We start from the raw sequence: 16,678 nt of genomic DNA on the forward strand, positions 1-16,678 counted from the left end.
TTGCGACGGAAGTGTTCTATTGAGGTATCAATCAACCAATAGCCAATCGGTAAGTCGGACAGTTTTATCGTTCGACGCGATATGAAATATCGACCTTGAAAATATTTTTCTTCCGTTCCTTTTCTCATTCTCCGAACTTCGTTATCACAGGCCGCGGTCCGAAATGCGTTCACAGTGCTGAAAGCGTCCTCCATCCTTGTTGCCTATTACATGTCGAAGAAAGATAGAAGACGCTTTAGCACCGCGAGCGCATTTCGGACCGCAGCCACAGATGTATGCGCGTTTCGCCGTTGCGTTAGTGGTTCTTCGTGATCATCATATATTTATACAACGCCTGCACCCTCGTACACTTTCTGCAGCCGAAATATTAAAGGTGCAAAAGGTGCAACGGGATAAAGCGCGAAAATAAGATATCGCATCTCAGAACGAGAAAGAACTTTCGTTTACTTTAATATAAGAAAATAATAAAAAAACAAACGAGTCGACTGTTATTCTATTGTGTAACTTGAGTAACTGAGCTACCTACTTGGCTACGTCAAGACAGTCGTTCCCACGAGCAAAATGAAAGGTTGGATTAAACGTGACGAGGAAGGCAAAATAATCGTAGACAGCAACGGTCTCATTACAATTGCGTGCGAAGGTATTGCGTTATAATTAATATTGTACGATGTATATATATATATATATATATAATATATATCTTAGTGCGTAGTATTCATTGTTCTCGCCACAATGTTCATTTTTTGACCAATAAAATTACACAAAATCAATAGTAGTTATGATGAAATTATGTTTTATCTGTGTCTGCAGATGACGACATGGCATTCCAACTGCATTTATCGGAGGTTGAAGTAAAAGGGCCACAATTGTCTCTCAATGTTAATGGCAAGGATGTAGACATTGACATTTATCCATGGGATGTGGGTGAAAACGATTCTGAAAATGATAAAGTGATTGAGACCGATGCAGTCAGCATACCGTCAACGAGTAAAGGTGGGAATGCCGTTTTTCCTTGGTGTGACTCCTCGACGAAGATCTTCCTTAGGGAGTACAAACTTAAAAGGGAGCTAGTGAAAAATCGGAAATTGAAAAACATGAAACTTGCGTATCAGGAGATATCGCAAAGTTTGCAAGACAATGGTTTTAACGTATCTCCGCTGCAAGTGGAGAATCGATTCAAAACACTCAAACGTGCTTACAAGAACATGATGATACACAATAGAAGAAACGGAAGAGGAAAATACATCTGCAGTTACGAACAGTGAGTGTATTTTGGAGAAAACCTTTCTTCGACTAATTTAATGAAATTAAAATTAAATTTGCAGGGATCTAGATGAGATTTTCTCTGCCAAGGATCTTCTCGGTGATCTGGAGATGAATGGCGAAGAGTTTGAAGCCGAGTAAGTTGTGACATGTTGTCGACCATTTAAAATTATTTACAATCAACATCATAAGATGATCATAAACATCTGTTACAGGCATACAAAAAGTACCAGAGGTCAAAATACTCTCGTGAGGAACGCCACGTACAATATCGAGAATGTAAATAGTCTTAGCAAAAGTAATACTAACAAGGAACAATGTGCAAGATTGGAAACCCAACATTTAAAAATCATCGATAGTTTACAAAGTTGTCAGCGTGCATTAAAAAATCTAATCACTAAAATGGATAATAGAAGTAAAAGTTCGAACGACGTGCAGCACAAGATCTTACAAATGTGCATGGAGATACGTGACATGCACAAGGAGGCGTACGCCCGTGCCGAGGAACAGAGACAGAAGGCCAATCTACAGATGGAGATAGGAAATACTTTATTGGAAGAAATATTAACGACCCTAAAGACGAAGAAAGAAACATAATGCAACAAGTCTCAAATACACACATCCTATTTTTCTCTGTAATAGTTTAAATAACGAAATTAATTTAACTTATTTGTTAAATATGAATTTATAGTGCGGACTATAGATGATACTTTTCTCACTGTATACTTTATAATTTCCTAAAATGTAAAGCTGCTTAATCGTTCTAATAATTGTATTATTATAAGTAGTTCTAGAGATTACTTATGTACTATTTTTCATAAGTAAATGTATATATATATATATATATATTTATATATATACGTTCTGACGACTGAAAAATAACTTGGAATTTATTTTCTATTCTCTGATAGTCATAGCAATGGGAGAAAGCTCTTGAGCGCAACAGGAAAAGTAAGTCTCTCACATGCACAATGAAGATAGTGTGTGGGCAATTAATTGATGACATTTTGACACGATATAGAGTATCTTTTAAAATTTCATTTGCTCCTGATAATTCAGTTCCGCGCGTTGGATATTATTACCTTCCACATAACCACTTTGCAAGCTAATCTGGGAATATAATCTTATATCTCACTTTAATGATTTTTATCCTGATTGACACGTTGAGATTTACGTGGAAAGAGGGAATTTCCGCAAATTCCAATTCAGCGAGTCGGCCATTTCATTGGTGATTAACTGTAACGCGCGAGCTGACGTAACCCAACGCGTGTATGCAACATCGAACCAAGCTCCGCGTCCATGACTGATTCGCTTCCTGTCGCTCACATGTCTCGTGGTTGTGCGCTAACATATTTCCTTATTTATTGATATATTTATTAATTTATTGGTAACAATGATTATCTCCACGAACGAGGGTAACCCGAACGCGTTGAAGCTAATTATCGCGGCTAAATTAGCTCGAGAGCCTTTCACCGTTCAAATTGTGAATCCTGCCAGTAAGCCCATTAACCTCTTCCTGTTTTGCGTCCTTTGGCTTATAATAGATCTTTGACTGCATAAACTCTTAGCGGAATCAAAATATTAAAAAAAAATAGTTTATATATATTTCCTTCTTTTGTTTAAATATTGTTCTCAATTAATATATGTGACGTGTGTTTTGTTAGTGACAAGCTTTACAATTTCCATCCTGTGTTAAAAAATATTTTGTATTATGTACAGATGCCTTCTTAGGCCGTTTACCGACGTTAAAGGCGTCCGCAGAGTTATCCTTATTTAGTGTCTCTTCAGCACTGCGCTTTTTATTATCCATACCTAAAGAATCAGAGATCCTCAATGATAGGTGGTTGGAGTGGGAAATCACTCAGCTGCAGGTAAAATGTTGACTTGTTAACACAGGTATTTAATGTGATTTAGCACAGGAATACTTAAGAAAAATATATTGTTTACAGCCAGCTATATTAAGTCATGCAAACATGAGGACTCCTAAAAATCTACAAAAATCTGACTTATGGTCTTTATTAAAAGATCTCAATAGTGAGTTAAAGGATAAACAGTACTTAATCAAGGTGAGTGATGCCAATATTTCATGATTTAAATAGTTTCCCTTTTATCTTTTCTGTCATATCATTTTCCACTTTGTCTCATTTCAGGAACATAGTCATTTATCACCAGCAGATATATGTATTTGGGTAAGTCTTTGGAGTACCATGTTGCTTGAGGATGTCAAAGACAATGTTGCCAAGAATTTGCCAAACCTTTATAATTGGCTAGCTAATATTGAGAAGCAATCGATTATTCAGGTAAAGTACCATCTTGCAATTATTATTTTATGAAGACTAATTTTTGAGGTGTACAATGAATAGTCATCATTTTATTTCGACTATACAGGAATCTATTAAAGAATTTAATTTGGAGAGGGGTGCAAAAGCTGTTGCAAGTATCGAAGCTGCTTCTTGGTTCCCTGTCAATGCAGTCTCAAATTCCCGAGTCAGCGAATCAGTATCAAGCGACGTTAGTATTAATATTTATTATAATATTATAATATTTTAATATTAAAAGCTGAATAACTCATTCCAGGTTAATCCTAAGGAAAAGGACGCGGAGGCGATTAGTGAGGAAGAACTTCGTAATGTGGCGCACAGTTGGACGACTGGACAATACCTAGAAGTTAAGGAAAGTTCATATCCCATGTAAGTCAAACGTATCAAAGAAATTTGCAGGTTTTATGTGAATTCAGCATATCGTTAATTGCATATCTCTTTTTTTTAAGACTGCCTAAGAAAAGCGAAAGGAATGTATTAATAACCTCGGCCCTTCCTTATGTTAATAATGTTCCGCATTTGGGAAATATTATCGGTTGCGTTCTTTCGGCCGATATTTTCGCGAGATACTGCAGACAGAGGAATTACAATACGCTCTACATAAGGTAATTATCATTTCGTCAATAATATGTACAGCAAGAGGTAGCGTGTTGCAACTTAAACAATTTGATTCGCAGTGGAACCGACGAATACGGCACCGCGACTGAAGCTAAAGCACTACAAGAAAAGACAACTCCTCAAGCTATTTGTGATAAATTCTTCGACATACACAACGATGTTTATCGTTGGTTCGGTATTGGATTCGATTACTTCGGCCGCACCAGCACACCCGAGCAAACAGAGTAAGAGCACGTTGATCCCGTTCGTACTCTTAATTCTTTATTTCTCTAATGATCTTTTTTTTTAGGATCGTTCAAGCATTTTTCCTGAAAATCAAGTCGCGAGGTTACGTGAGGAGCGAGACTGTGGAACAGTTGCACTGCGAGCTCTGCGACCGATTTCTGGCCGACAGATTCGTGGAGGGCACGTGTCCCGGTTGCAAATACGAGGACGCACGCGGTGACCAATGCGACGGCTGCGGTCATCTTGTGAACGCCATCGAGTTAATAAATCCTCGATGTAAAATGTGCAACAGTACACCTGTCGTCAAGCATTCGGTACAATTCTTCCTGGATTTACCCAAGGTAAGTTATACCACGATTTTGCTTCGCTGATATTTTTCGAATAAACTGTTACAAGTGTGATTTCTTCATGCTACAGATAGAAGAGAAGTTGAAAGCATATAATGCTACCGTGGAGAAAGGGTGGTCTAGCGTCGCGAGGGTGGTTTCGAAGTCGTGGTTGCGCGACGGTCTGAAACCACGTTGCATAACTAGAGACCTGAAGTGGGGAATACCAGTCCCGGTCGAAGGTTTCGAAAATAAAGTGTTTTACGTTTGGTTTGACGCTCCTTTCGGCTATATCAGTATTACAAAGAGGTATACCAAAGAATATCAGAAATGGTGGCAACCTCCTCAAGACGTGAAAGTCGATTTGTGCCAGTTTATGGCAAAGGACAACGTTCCGTTCCACACAGTAATGTTTCCCGCTTGTTTGCTAGCGGTTAATCAAAATTACACGTTGATGAAGTATTTAATGGCAACCGGTACGATATCTTAAACAAATGCACTTTATCGGATGTATTTATAGTCCATCTCGACACTTGCATTTTTCTTTATCTTTTTTTCTGGTCACGTATACCTTGATTTACCGATCTTTGTTCTATCAACTCAATATTTATTCCATTTCAGAATATTTGAATTACGAGGATAAAAAATTTTCCAAGTCTAGAGGCATTGGAGTATTCGGGACCGACGCGAGAGACACCGGTATCTCAGCAGACGTATGGCGATTTTATTTAGCCTACATTAGGCCGGAAACTCAAGATTCCAATTTCAATTGGGTGGACTTAGCCACCAAGAACAACAGCGAATTGTTGAATAATCTTGGCAATTTTGTTAATAGGTTTGTAAATTTCTGTAATTAACATAAATATTCTGGAATTAATTTTATTAAAAAAAATTTCTTCCTCTATGGGTAGAGCTCTCGTATTCGCGGAGAAGTTCTTCAACTCGAGCATACCGCCGATAGAGCTGGCCGAGGAAGCCGATTGGAGCGTATTGGCGTTGGCACAACGCGAATTGTCCTCTTACATAAATGCCATGGAGCACGCTAAGTTGAGGGACGGTCTGAAACATATATTAGCGATTTCAAAGCATGGCAATCAGTACATGCAATTCCAGCAGCCGTGGGTGAAAATCAAGGGAACCGAAGATGACAAGTAATCATTCATATCTCCATTATCACTAGACCTTGCTCCGTTCTCTCGATTAAAAATATCGTCGTTTAAAATCAACAGGAAAAGAGCCGGAACTGTTGTCGCAGTTTGCTGTAATCTAGCTTGTCTTCTGTCCGCACTTTTGGCTCCGTTTATGCCCACTACATCTAAACAATTGAGATCTCAATTAGGTTTGAGTAATAAAAGTTATGGCTACATCCCCGAGACGATAACAAACATACTGCCAACTTGGCATAAAATCGGCAAACCCAGTCCGCTGTTCACCAAGATCGAAGATCAAAGTGTAGAAGTGTTACGAAAAAAATACGCTGGTCAGCAAGAGGTCAATGGTGAGGTATCGACGACAAACAAGGCTCCTGATGACGGTATCGCATCACTAGAAACCGCTATTACGAAACAAGTTAGTAAATCTTCTCTTTTTTTCCCGCGTGTAACGTAAAAATCGTCTTCTCGCATCTTGTTCATTTTTTAGGGCACTCTGGTTAGAGAGCTGAAAGCTAAGCATGACAAGAGCGTTTGGCAACCGCAAGTAGCGATTCTGTTGGATCTAAAAAAGAAGCTCGCTGATCTCAAGGGCAACGTAAACGTACCTGAGAAGAAATTACCCGCGAAGAAAACACCTGCCAAGAACAAAAAGGCCGAACCGACGCAGGTGTTGGAACAGAATGGAGACGCCCTGACGGATGTAGCGGCCTTGGAGTCTGCTATTGCGAAACAGGTACTGGCGATCGGCAAGCGGAACTTTCCTCTCGCGATAATTCCGCGTTCACAATCCACATTTCACGTCACGTTTTTAGGGTAATCTCGTGCGAGAATTAAAGGCCAAGGAAGAAGCAAGCGTATGGAAGCCGCAAGTGGAGATACTGTTGAAACTGAAACAACGTTTGATGGGTCTCACTGGAACAACGACGCCAAACGCTACGGATAAGAAATCTAAAAAGAAAAAATAATACGCTACAAAATAATTTCTCTCAGAGTGACGAGATCGCATAAACGTACAGTTTCCTTCTGAATTAACGTCTATCTGTCTAGATATCTCTTCGACGTATGCAAAGCATGGCATAATAGTATTCAATTAAACACAAGTGCGCGTGTGCGTGCTTCATTTAACATAATTATTGTATTTTACTCACGTTTCCTGTTGGAAACTTAGATGCGGAAGGGATAGGATAAGCAAACACTCGTGTACTTTATTTAAATACTTATTTACATTACGTGTACCTAATGTATGTGTACCAACGTATTATTACGTTACTTTACGTATACGTAATGATGGTCTATAAACAATTTACATAAAGGTTGAGAAAAAGTGAGAAAACAATGTGATGTATTATTCAGCTACTTTTATTACTATATCTTTCACCTATCATAAATCCTATACCTATAATAAATATATCATTACTTCGTTAACAGTGCCTTATGGAAAAGGCTACTTGCTTGCGGAACGACAAACACGTTCTTCTTTCCCTTAAATGCTCTTTTATCCTGCGATAATAATATTTTATTCTTTTTATGAGATTTGATATCTAGTTTCGTTGGTTTCGAGCTCGTCACGTGGAAGATCAGGTACTCCATAGCTAATACAATAAGCGAAATTAGCATGCCGAACAGCAGGAGAATCAAGATCGGCGCCGCTTCGTAGATGGTGATGCTGGAGACGAACAACTCGTCGGTCGGGCAATAAGGTTTCATAGCCATTCTGCGACGTATTTCTCTCCGTCGAAGTCCCGAGGTGGATATCTTTATTAACCTGATAGTGATATATTTATTAAACAATGTGTCGGCTTGACATACATTCGTACTTTTTACTTTCAGAAATGAACGTTGCCACGTGAACGCACACGGCGCGGTTCCGCTCACCCTATTTTGGAGATTTCGTGAAACTGACTTTTGTGATTGGTCCACAGCCCCAGCTCGGAGGGTGCTAGCAGATGTACCTCCGTGAGTTGGCAAATCATCTGCTTGTCGAATGCGTGTGAGATGGTCGGATAAATATCGTCCGGATCGGCATGGTAAGCGAAGCCTCCCTTCTTCATTCTCTCCACGCCCTCCTCAATAGTGAGGAATCTCTTCGATTCCGGTATACGATTCCAATAACGCTTGAAGTACTGCACCTCCGGCCTTGGATTCTGGCGAGATTGAAGCTTGCTAAAGTCACGAGTCGAAGATATCGAATTACAAATTAAAGCGTACTCTTACTCGCAGCAAAAAGTCGAAGAAGATATTCATCTCGGCGGCGAGCGGCATTTTGCTGCGTATCAGCGAGTACAACGAGTCGTTCATCTTTTGGAGAGGCTCGTTCAATCTCGCTGACACTATCGCCGCCGAATAGTAGTTGTACACTAGCAAGCCGAAAACGGTGATTTGAATGAAGGCGATACGACTGGCCGTTTGATCAGTAAAAGTGGGCACACCTGGTTGGCATTGAAAAGAGTTAGAGGAATACGATGCATCTTTAGAATTCATCGTTACAATCGCGAGTAGATACCTTGCTGACACAACGCGGCGACCGTGATTAGCGCCGAGATGCTATATCCATAGTCCTCAGCATGTTCTAGCTTCAGTATGAATGATAAGAGGAGGACAGTGACCACCACGATCACGATAATCATGTACCACGTGTCCACTGCGAACGGCTTTAATATTATCCAGGGTTTCATCTTCATCTCTGGTATAGTGCGAAACATGAAACAGGTCCTGAGAATAAAGAATCGTTATTACATTTTTCCGTTATTATATGTAACATACAATCTAATTCGCATTATTATTTGAAATATTTAAGTAAAATAAAAAATATTTGAGTATATAAATATAAGTATATTGCATTGTATATTGGACACCGTTTACCGTGTGGGCCATTGTGGAAGTATAACACGCGCGTATCCGTATCTCTCGATTGTCAAAATGGAAGGATAATAGCCTAGATCAGCTTCGCCCCTTTTCAAAGTATTCATCACAGGACCCACGCTGTCGTTTTTCTCCCAGCGAGTATGCTCCATGACGTCCAAACTGCGCGTGAAAATTTTTGTTGAGCGTATACAATATGCGCAAGTGCAAAAAATATTTTTACCCATTATCGTTATTATTATTACGTGAAATTGAACATGTCTCCGACATGTGACAGCATAGTGTGTCCAAATTTCGGCCAGTTATCCATTACTTCGTAGCTGTCGCCCTCCAGATAATCCACCAAACTCATGTTTTCCGGCCTGTGTAACACCTACGAACACATTGCGTTATAAATATCGTACTCTAAACAGTTCCGGTGATAAAATCTGCCTCGGATTAATTAAAGAAACTGTCGGAGACGAACTTACTATTCCAATCGATATGGCGCGTAGTCCACGAAAATTCCGTCGTCTGGCGATCTTCGAGCCAGTCAAAGTTATCACGAGTCCGCCGTCCTTTTGCCAAGTGCCTAATTTCGTGACGTTCAGTGCACTGCCGCGTATCTTACAAAGATTGTATACATCGTAGAGAATATAATCGGACTCGTCCGGCAACAGAATCGCGAGATCCGTAACAATGCTGAAGCTGGTGTCGTTCAAGGTATCCACACTGTGGCTCCTGTTGCTTCCTAGGATCAACCAATTGTACGAGTAGTCGAACATGTGATGTGCAGAAGCCTAAAAACGTATCAAATATATCCTATTTAATCTAATTTGAAATTTAAAAAGTATTTTAATAATATTGCAAGAGAGAGAAAGAGAGAGAGAGCAAAATTCTAACTTCATCGAAGATGCCGCTAACGTTCTGGTTCGGGCATCGCACATCCACGAACACACCTAAAGTCCAATCAGTCCTGAGATATCTCAGAAGATCGACTTGGAGTCCAGCCGGCCTAATCGCCGTGGAAATCCCAATATCATTCAACAGCTTCATCGTATGAAAATCATCTGTGTGAAGAGGAGGAGACGTAAGAAAGGAGAAAACTATGTATAAAACAGAGTGATCCATTTACCTTCCACATCCCCGCAAGAGAATCCCACTACTCTGGTTACTTTCTTATAAAGGAAATAATCTCGAATAATGAGACTGATTTGTGCGTACGTAACGACGATGAACATTTGCAAGAGGAAGAAACCTAACAGCTGCATCCTTCCTCGTATATAGACTCCAAGACTAAGAGGCTCGCTTTACCCTCGCTTTATGTCAGGGCAGTCTCGAAGCAGCAGCAATCATACCCGGACAGCGAAAGCGATTTGCAGAGTTCGGAATTATCCATAACTCGCACGTCGATTGATATGACAGCATAATCACGGCACTACTGTGATACTAACTGTACACAGGGTGTCTCACTCCTCTCATTAGTCGTCTGTGTCGCTGGATTTTTCGATCAATTTAGAGTCGATTCTTCTTCGAGGAAAAATTTCCTCAATTAATAGTTCTTCATCTTTTCAAGCCAATACTGTGTCTAGATTACATGGCAATTAATGTGTTAAAAATTGCCTCAGCGACTGTGAGACACCCCGTATACGATGTGGCGTCCGGTACTTTCTCTTCAGTTTCAAAGTTCGTCCCTATTCTCTATCAATTACTCCGAACTCAAGTCGAATCGATTTGCCTATTATCCATCTATTATCCGGTTGTTTTCCACGAAAGTATTCGCAAGAAAGTTTCCCTCCTGGTTTATCTACGATGCAAAGTGAGCCCACTGTTTTATTAGAATAATATTACAAGGACTGAGAAAGATTTCTAACGAACTATTTTACGCGCACGCGCGCGTGTATGTTAAATAGATATGCGGCAATATGACACTAAATAAATCAAAACATTATAACGCACGATTGAATATTCGTGAATATTTTACTTTCGAAAGCAAAATAATCTCACTCAAGCTAATTGTGTTTGCTCGTGCTGTTGGTTCTCTTCGTCGCTACTCATCAAGTCACTCAATATCATGTTTTTTCTGCAAATGTAAAACTGGTACCGGTGATTTTCTGACACTTTTGCACGAAAACGCCAAGCGTTAGCTTACCTCATGGATCGATAATAAATGATATTCTCGACGACGCATATTCCACAGCCGACAAGTATACCGAAGGCTAACAAAATCAGAGCCGGAGCAGTCTCGTATACGGATATGCTTCTCGTGGATAAAGTATCGAGCTGGCACTGAGGTTTCCTGCTCGACCAATACTTTATCTGTCGATCACGTAACCCGGTATTGAACATCTTGGACAGTCTAAAGGAAAGGAATCTCTTAGCTCCGCTTTACGAATCTTCGTCTTCTTAAAAATATGCAAAAGAGACACGTATAGAAATAGATTTCAACTTACCCAATCTTCGCCAACTCTGTAAATTGTCCATTGCGACTGGCGTACATGCCCATGACGGACTGCTTGAACAGATGTATCTCCGTCAACTCGCAAATCTTGTTCGGATCGAACATTCTTTCGACGTATGGATACGCCGTGTTGGGGTCGGTGTGATAGGCCAGGGTGCCCTCGCTCACTTCTTTCATGCCCTCTTCTATCGGCATGTATCGCTTCGACTCCGGCAATGAATCCCAACGTTTCTTCCTGAAGTAATTCGACTCCGAATTGAGTTTCTGAAAATTTGAGTGATATGAGCGGCTTCTGGAACACTTAGATTTGATGCGTGTATGATTTTAATATGTTTAAAAATATGCGTACGTATAGGAAGTAATTCAAATACGGTACAGCCTCCGCAGCAATCTTGATCTTGCTGTCCGCGAGGGTCGTCACGTCGTCCTCCATCTTATCGAGCGGCTCACTTAAACGAGCTGATACGATACTGCCCGAGTAATAGTTGAACATGAGCCAGGTGAATACGAGAATTTGCAAAAGCGCGATGCGACCCGGTATATGATTTGGGAAGAAAGTCGCACCTGTGAAAGGGATCATTATTAAATGATTCATGACAGTACGTTACTCGGGTACTATTTTGTACCTTGTTGAGCGATGATGCCAATAGTAAGGACCATGGCGCTGGAATACTCTTCTTGTTTGCTTGCTTCCTCGCGTTTCATTATTATTCTCATTACGAACATGAAAAGCACCATAAAGACGGCACCCAGGTACCAAGTCGAGAATGCGAAAGGTTTCAAGAAGATCGCAAACTTAATTTTAGTCGATGTAGTGGACAGCAGCATAAAGCAGGGTCTGTTCACAAGAATTTAAGCATTTATTAAATGATATTAAATAAATTAACAATGTTTTGGTATAAGAACAGTCCCTGATCCCGGTACCTGATCGGCCATGCCGCGCCGATGAGGTTGGCGTACTCTAATCTCTCGGACACCATAATCCTGGGGTTACTCGCGAAATCAATGTAATTTGACTGTAATATTTCGAATATCAGGCCGTGCACGCTGTGACGATCCCAATAAACGATTTCCGAAGCGTGTACACTTGAACAAGAAAATTTCACAGATTATTGCTAGCAACTGACAAGGTGGAAGATTAATTTAAAAATACCTGAAGTTGAAAAGATCACTGGTGTGAGATACCATCGCGTACACAAATTTATGCATGCTGTCCAAGGATCTGGTGTTGATGTCGTGCATGTAATCCTCCAACCGCATGTTTTTCGGTCTATATTGGATCTAAATAAATCACAATAAAGCACATGTGATAACGGATAACGATTAAAAAAATGTTTTCTCCTAACGTAAATTCAGTAAACACAAACCACGCCCGAAATCTTCAGTGTTATGCCATGCATGTTGGCCCTCCTCTGGACCAGTGGCTGCGTCAGAGTAATGACGAGACCGGTTTCTCGTCGCCACGAGCCTAATCTCGTCACGTTCAGAGTACCTCCTCGATACTTGCAGTGATTATAAACGTCGTACAAATCGTAGCCACTGCCATTTGTTATCGCGAGCGTGAGATCAGTAGTCATGCTGTAAGCGCTGTCGTTCAGGAGCGTCGTGCTGCTGTTCAGTTTCGATCCCAGGACCAACCAGCGGTACGAGTAATCGTACATACGATATCTGGAAGTCTGAGAGATCCAAGATATTAGTATCACCCGCCTTTCTCTCTTCTCCCTTTTATGAAAAATATCGTATGGATAAATAATTTGAAAACTTTATACTCTTTTACCTCGGCGAAGATGGCCACAGCGCTTTCGTTGTGGCATCGCAAGTCCACGATGACTCCTAAGGTCCAAGTCTCGGTGTTTAAGAACCGTCGCATGTTGATGCGTCCGTCGTATTCCTTGATGATCGTGAATATACCAACTTTGCTCAACAATTTAATAAAATGAAAATCCTCTGTGATAAAAAGAAGAACATGAGAGAAAAAGAAAGAGACCCTTTTCCTAAGGAACATTTTGGCAACTCGGATTGCCACTTACGCGTGACATCCCCGCAGGAGAATCCTACGACATTCCGCACTGCCTTGTGCAGGAAATATTCACGAATAAATTCGCTGTCGTCCGCGTTAACGTTACAAGCGAATCGCATTAAAACAATCAGTACCATGTACGTTACACCGTGTTTTATCTTTAACTTACGCATATTACCATGCGAAAATTAAAGTATCGAGCTTGCAGGATTATATGCAATGTCCGACTCGCTGGCACAGATACGAATGCACAAAATAAGTAACGGCAGTAGAGACACGGCATGATCAATTTTGCACGAATCATTGCAACTTATTCTAAATGTTTCAGCGTTGATATAATATTAAATATTATGCCAAAGTCGTACGTCGTATCATTTATTCACATTCCACCGCTATGACATTGATTTCTCTTGGACAATGAGAACTAGGAAGCGTGTCACTGTCAAACTATAGTGAGCGATACATTGACACAACGTTAATTAATTATGTACGCTTATATTTAACGGATAAACAAAGTATTTTTGTGATAAAATCTGATTAAAATAAGTATTGACGTGAATGAATGATAATGATATATTATTTGTTCATTCACGTGAGAATATCTCACCACGCGGAATAGATATGTGCCTCAATGCTGAACGTAGATTTTTCTGCACAATTTGTAAATATTTGTCGTTAATAGATATTGACAATTTATGAAAGAAACAAAAAGGCAAACCGCTGAAACAACTTGGATATTACTATTATTTCTATTACCTAGTCACTGTCATTTAACTAAGCATCATCTCGTGGACCACATATCCAGTAAATCAAGTTTTCCATTATGCAAATCACGATGGCCAGCGTAGTAGCAATAGTGAGGAACACGAAAACGGGTGTTGCTTCCTGGATCGACAGGGGCTCGGCGATCAGCATGTTTCTCGGGCAGTAGGGCTTTCTCGCCGACCAGCGTTTCAGTTGTCGCTTACGTATTCCCGTGTCGTACATTTTTGCCAAGCTACAATAACGTACAACAGAGCAATAAAAATATTATTTTATTGGCATAACGATTAAATAATCGTATAATTATAAATTTCTTCTCTTACCCGACTCTCAATAACGGGGTGAACGGACTCTTGTGCTTGGTCCAAAGAGCGAGGACCGCACGGAAAAGATGAACTTCCGTTAACTCGCATATCATCCGCGGGTAGAAATGCCGATCAATGTACGGATACGCGGCATCGACTGATGTGTGATAAGCCAGGCCGCCTGTAGCCACTCGATTCAGACCCTCAGCCAGAGGCAGATATCGCTTAGACTCCGGTATTCTGTCCCATCGCTTCTCGTTAAAATATCGCATCTCTTTTTCTGGTGACTTTCGGTGCAAAATAAAGTAGAAAATATTAAGAGCATAATAAGTATCGTAATATATATATATATATATATATATATATATATATATATAAAAAGCGTACCTAAACGTACTTACCTGTAGTAAGGAACGAATGTACGGTGTAGATTCGGCGGCCACTTTCAAATTGCTGTTCGCCAAAGTGATCAACGAGTCATTCATCTTCTCGGCTTTGTTCTTCAATCGATCCGACACGACGCTCGCCGAATAGTAGTTCATGATCAATACGCTGAAGAGCAAGATATGTAAGAACGCTACGCGACCCGCGTAATGGACCGGAACGAACACGGAACCTGCGAAAGTGTCTAATTGTAGCACGAGAGAAATTCGAGAAACCCTTGCAAATATTGGAGGATTTACATATAATGCGTACCTTGTTGCGACATAACGCCTATGGTAAGAAGAACAGAGAGGTCGTAGCCTTCTGTGACACTGCGAATGCCTTCCTGTCTAATGAGTATCACCAGAACCGATGTAGCGATCACTATCGTGCAGAGTATCACGTACCACACCTTAACGTCTAACGGCCGCAAGAACTGCTTTGCTTTCATCTCCGCTGAGGATATCGTCCGAAATAGAAAACACGATCTGCATTAAAAAAAAAGTGTCACGTCAGTCATCGATGTCGGAACGACTTGCTATCACGAAATTACGCACCGCATCGGCCATACCGGACCAATAATATCTCCCATGCTTAATCTTTCCGTGTTCATCACGATCGGACTGGCTGATATGTCTATCTGTTGCTTTTGAAAAGCGAGAAATATCGGCGCGGTATTATCCTGCCGTTTTCTCGGATTCAATTCCACGATTTCCATACTGGAGAAAAGGAAAAAGCATTTATTTACGAAAAAACATGTGCAGAAATGTGCGCTCGAAGAGTCGCTTATCCATCGTTTATCGAGAACAGATTCTTACGTAAAGTTAAAGAGATCAGCCATGTATAACAAGAGCGTGTAAAGAAATCGAGACCGACCGTATTTCGCCTTCAACCCTTGATTCAGAATGGTATCATCCATTGACAAATTGTAGAATTTTCGTGATAGCTGCGAAAAAGATTTTCTTTAGAAAACAAAAGTTATACGAGAAATTTTTTCTGTTACGATTCGATTTAATAATCGGTATAACTCACCAAGATTCCCACTTTGAGTTTCATGCCATGCAAGTCGAATCTTCTCTGATACTTGGATTGCTCCAATCTGATCGACACGCCAGACTTTTCGGTCCAGAATCCCAAAGCGGTCACGTTCAAAGAGCCACCGCGAGCCTTGCAAGGGTTGTAGACGTCGTACAGATCGTAACCAGTGAGAGACGGTACGGCGATCGCAACATCGGTTACCACGTCGAAGGCATCATCGTTCAGTGATTGCACGATGTCGTCCAACTTCCGTCCCAAGATCAGCCATTTGTGCATTTCGTCGTACATAAAATATTTTGTAGCCTTAAATGATGCTACATTATATCGAGAAATGTGCTAGTACGCCTCAAATATTTGCGGTCTTCTTACTTTTTTACCTCGGAATAAATTACGGTGTAATTGTAATTGTCGCATCGCGCGTCCACGTAAACGCCTAAATTGCGATAGTTGTTCTGCAGGAGCATCCTCAAGCTGTGCGCGGATGATCCAATCACAGAGTCGAGATTCCAAATTGATGCGATTAAGAAAACGTCGTTCAACGTCTTCATGAATTTTACGTCATCTGCATTGCGAGCACGGGACTACTTATGATGTAAACGTAAGATGTAACGTGTCGCTTAAATCGTACAAATACTTTTACTCACTTTCGCGATTGCCGCAAGCAAATCCTACGACTCTGGACACGCCTCTGTGCGTAAAGTAATCTCGCACCAGGATGTTGTCGTTCACGCAGGAAACGAGCAGTAGACGCGACAGAAACAGCAACTTCACACTTCCGCGAAACATTTCTCGAATTATGCAAACAATACGGAGATTGTTATACAAGGAGTTTGAAGAGAGGAAAGAGAATAGTCGCTTCTAATGCCCGTCAAACACTCGATATGGCTTTCTATGTATATTTCATTGGAAGCGTTTTTGCGA

The 16,678-nt window shown here is 40.7% G+C and overlaps 4 protein-coding genes across 4 annotated transcripts; 2 read left to right on the top strand and 2 right to left on the bottom strand.

Moving 5' to 3' along the window:
* Positions 1-137: 137 nt before the first annotated feature.
* Positions 138-2,030, top strand: LOC105274499. Its single transcript, XM_026973657.1, has 4 exons — positions 138-640; positions 811-1,261; positions 1,326-1,400; positions 1,479-2,030. The coding sequence occupies exons 1-4, from the start codon at positions 562-564 to the stop codon at positions 1,858-1,860; spliced, it is 987 nt and encodes a 328-aa protein (XP_026829458.1). The 5' UTR covers positions 138-561; the 3' UTR covers positions 1,861-2,030.
* Positions 2,031-2,270: 240 nt separating this feature from the next.
* LOC105274501 (methionine--tRNA ligase, cytoplasmic) lies at positions 2,271-7,235 on the top strand. The gene is made up of 15 exons (XM_011330690.3): positions 2,271-2,759; positions 2,983-3,134; positions 3,213-3,329; positions 3,414-3,563; positions 3,652-3,774; positions 3,841-3,953; positions 4,034-4,189; positions 4,262-4,426; positions 4,492-4,768; positions 4,845-5,229; positions 5,375-5,588; positions 5,665-5,904; positions 5,983-6,322; positions 6,395-6,640; positions 6,720-7,235. The coding sequence occupies exons 1-15, from the start codon at positions 2,657-2,659 to the stop codon at positions 6,870-6,872; spliced, it is 2,934 nt and encodes a 977-aa protein (XP_011328992.2). The 5' UTR covers positions 2,271-2,656; the 3' UTR covers positions 6,873-7,235.
* A 17-nt stretch (positions 7,236-7,252) lies between these two features.
* Positions 7,253-16,653, bottom strand: LOC105274493. Its single transcript, XM_026973812.1, has 26 exons — positions 16,402-16,653; positions 16,135-16,319; positions 15,752-16,060; positions 15,538-15,665; positions 15,277-15,438; positions 14,993-15,207; positions 14,698-14,912; positions 14,315-14,583; positions 14,005-14,226; positions 12,987-13,128; positions 12,577-12,885; positions 12,363-12,490; positions 12,134-12,295; positions 11,836-12,047; positions 11,559-11,773; positions 11,202-11,473; positions 10,901-11,107; positions 9,884-10,056; positions 9,652-9,818; positions 9,240-9,548; positions 9,015-9,142; positions 8,770-8,931; positions 8,411-8,619; positions 8,122-8,336; positions 7,783-8,051; positions 7,253-7,672 (listed from the first exon to the last, which is right to left on the bottom strand). Exons 1-26 carry the CDS (start codon positions 16,541-16,543, stop codon positions 7,321-7,323), a joined length of 5,478 nt encoding a protein of 1,825 aa, XP_026829613.1. The 5' UTR covers positions 16,544-16,653; the 3' UTR covers positions 7,253-7,320.
* LOC105274494 (ionotropic receptor 75a) lies at positions 10,551-13,543 on the bottom strand. The gene is made up of 10 exons (XM_011330678.2): positions 13,240-13,543; positions 12,987-13,156; positions 12,577-12,885; positions 12,363-12,490; positions 12,134-12,295; positions 11,836-12,047; positions 11,559-11,773; positions 11,202-11,473; positions 10,901-11,107; positions 10,551-10,831 (listed from the first exon to the last, which is right to left on the bottom strand). Exons 1-10 carry the CDS (start codon positions 13,400-13,402, stop codon positions 10,756-10,758), a joined length of 1,914 nt encoding a protein of 637 aa, XP_011328980.1. The 5' UTR covers positions 13,403-13,543; the 3' UTR covers positions 10,551-10,755.
* Positions 16,654-16,678: the final 25 nt, after the last annotated feature.

This window comes from Ooceraea biroi, chromosome 11 (assembly GCF_003672135.1).
Source record: "Ooceraea biroi isolate clonal line C1 chromosome 11, Obir_v5.4, whole genome shotgun sequence".
In the NCBI taxonomy this organism is placed as follows: domain Eukaryota; kingdom Metazoa; phylum Arthropoda; class Insecta; order Hymenoptera; family Formicidae; genus Ooceraea; species Ooceraea biroi.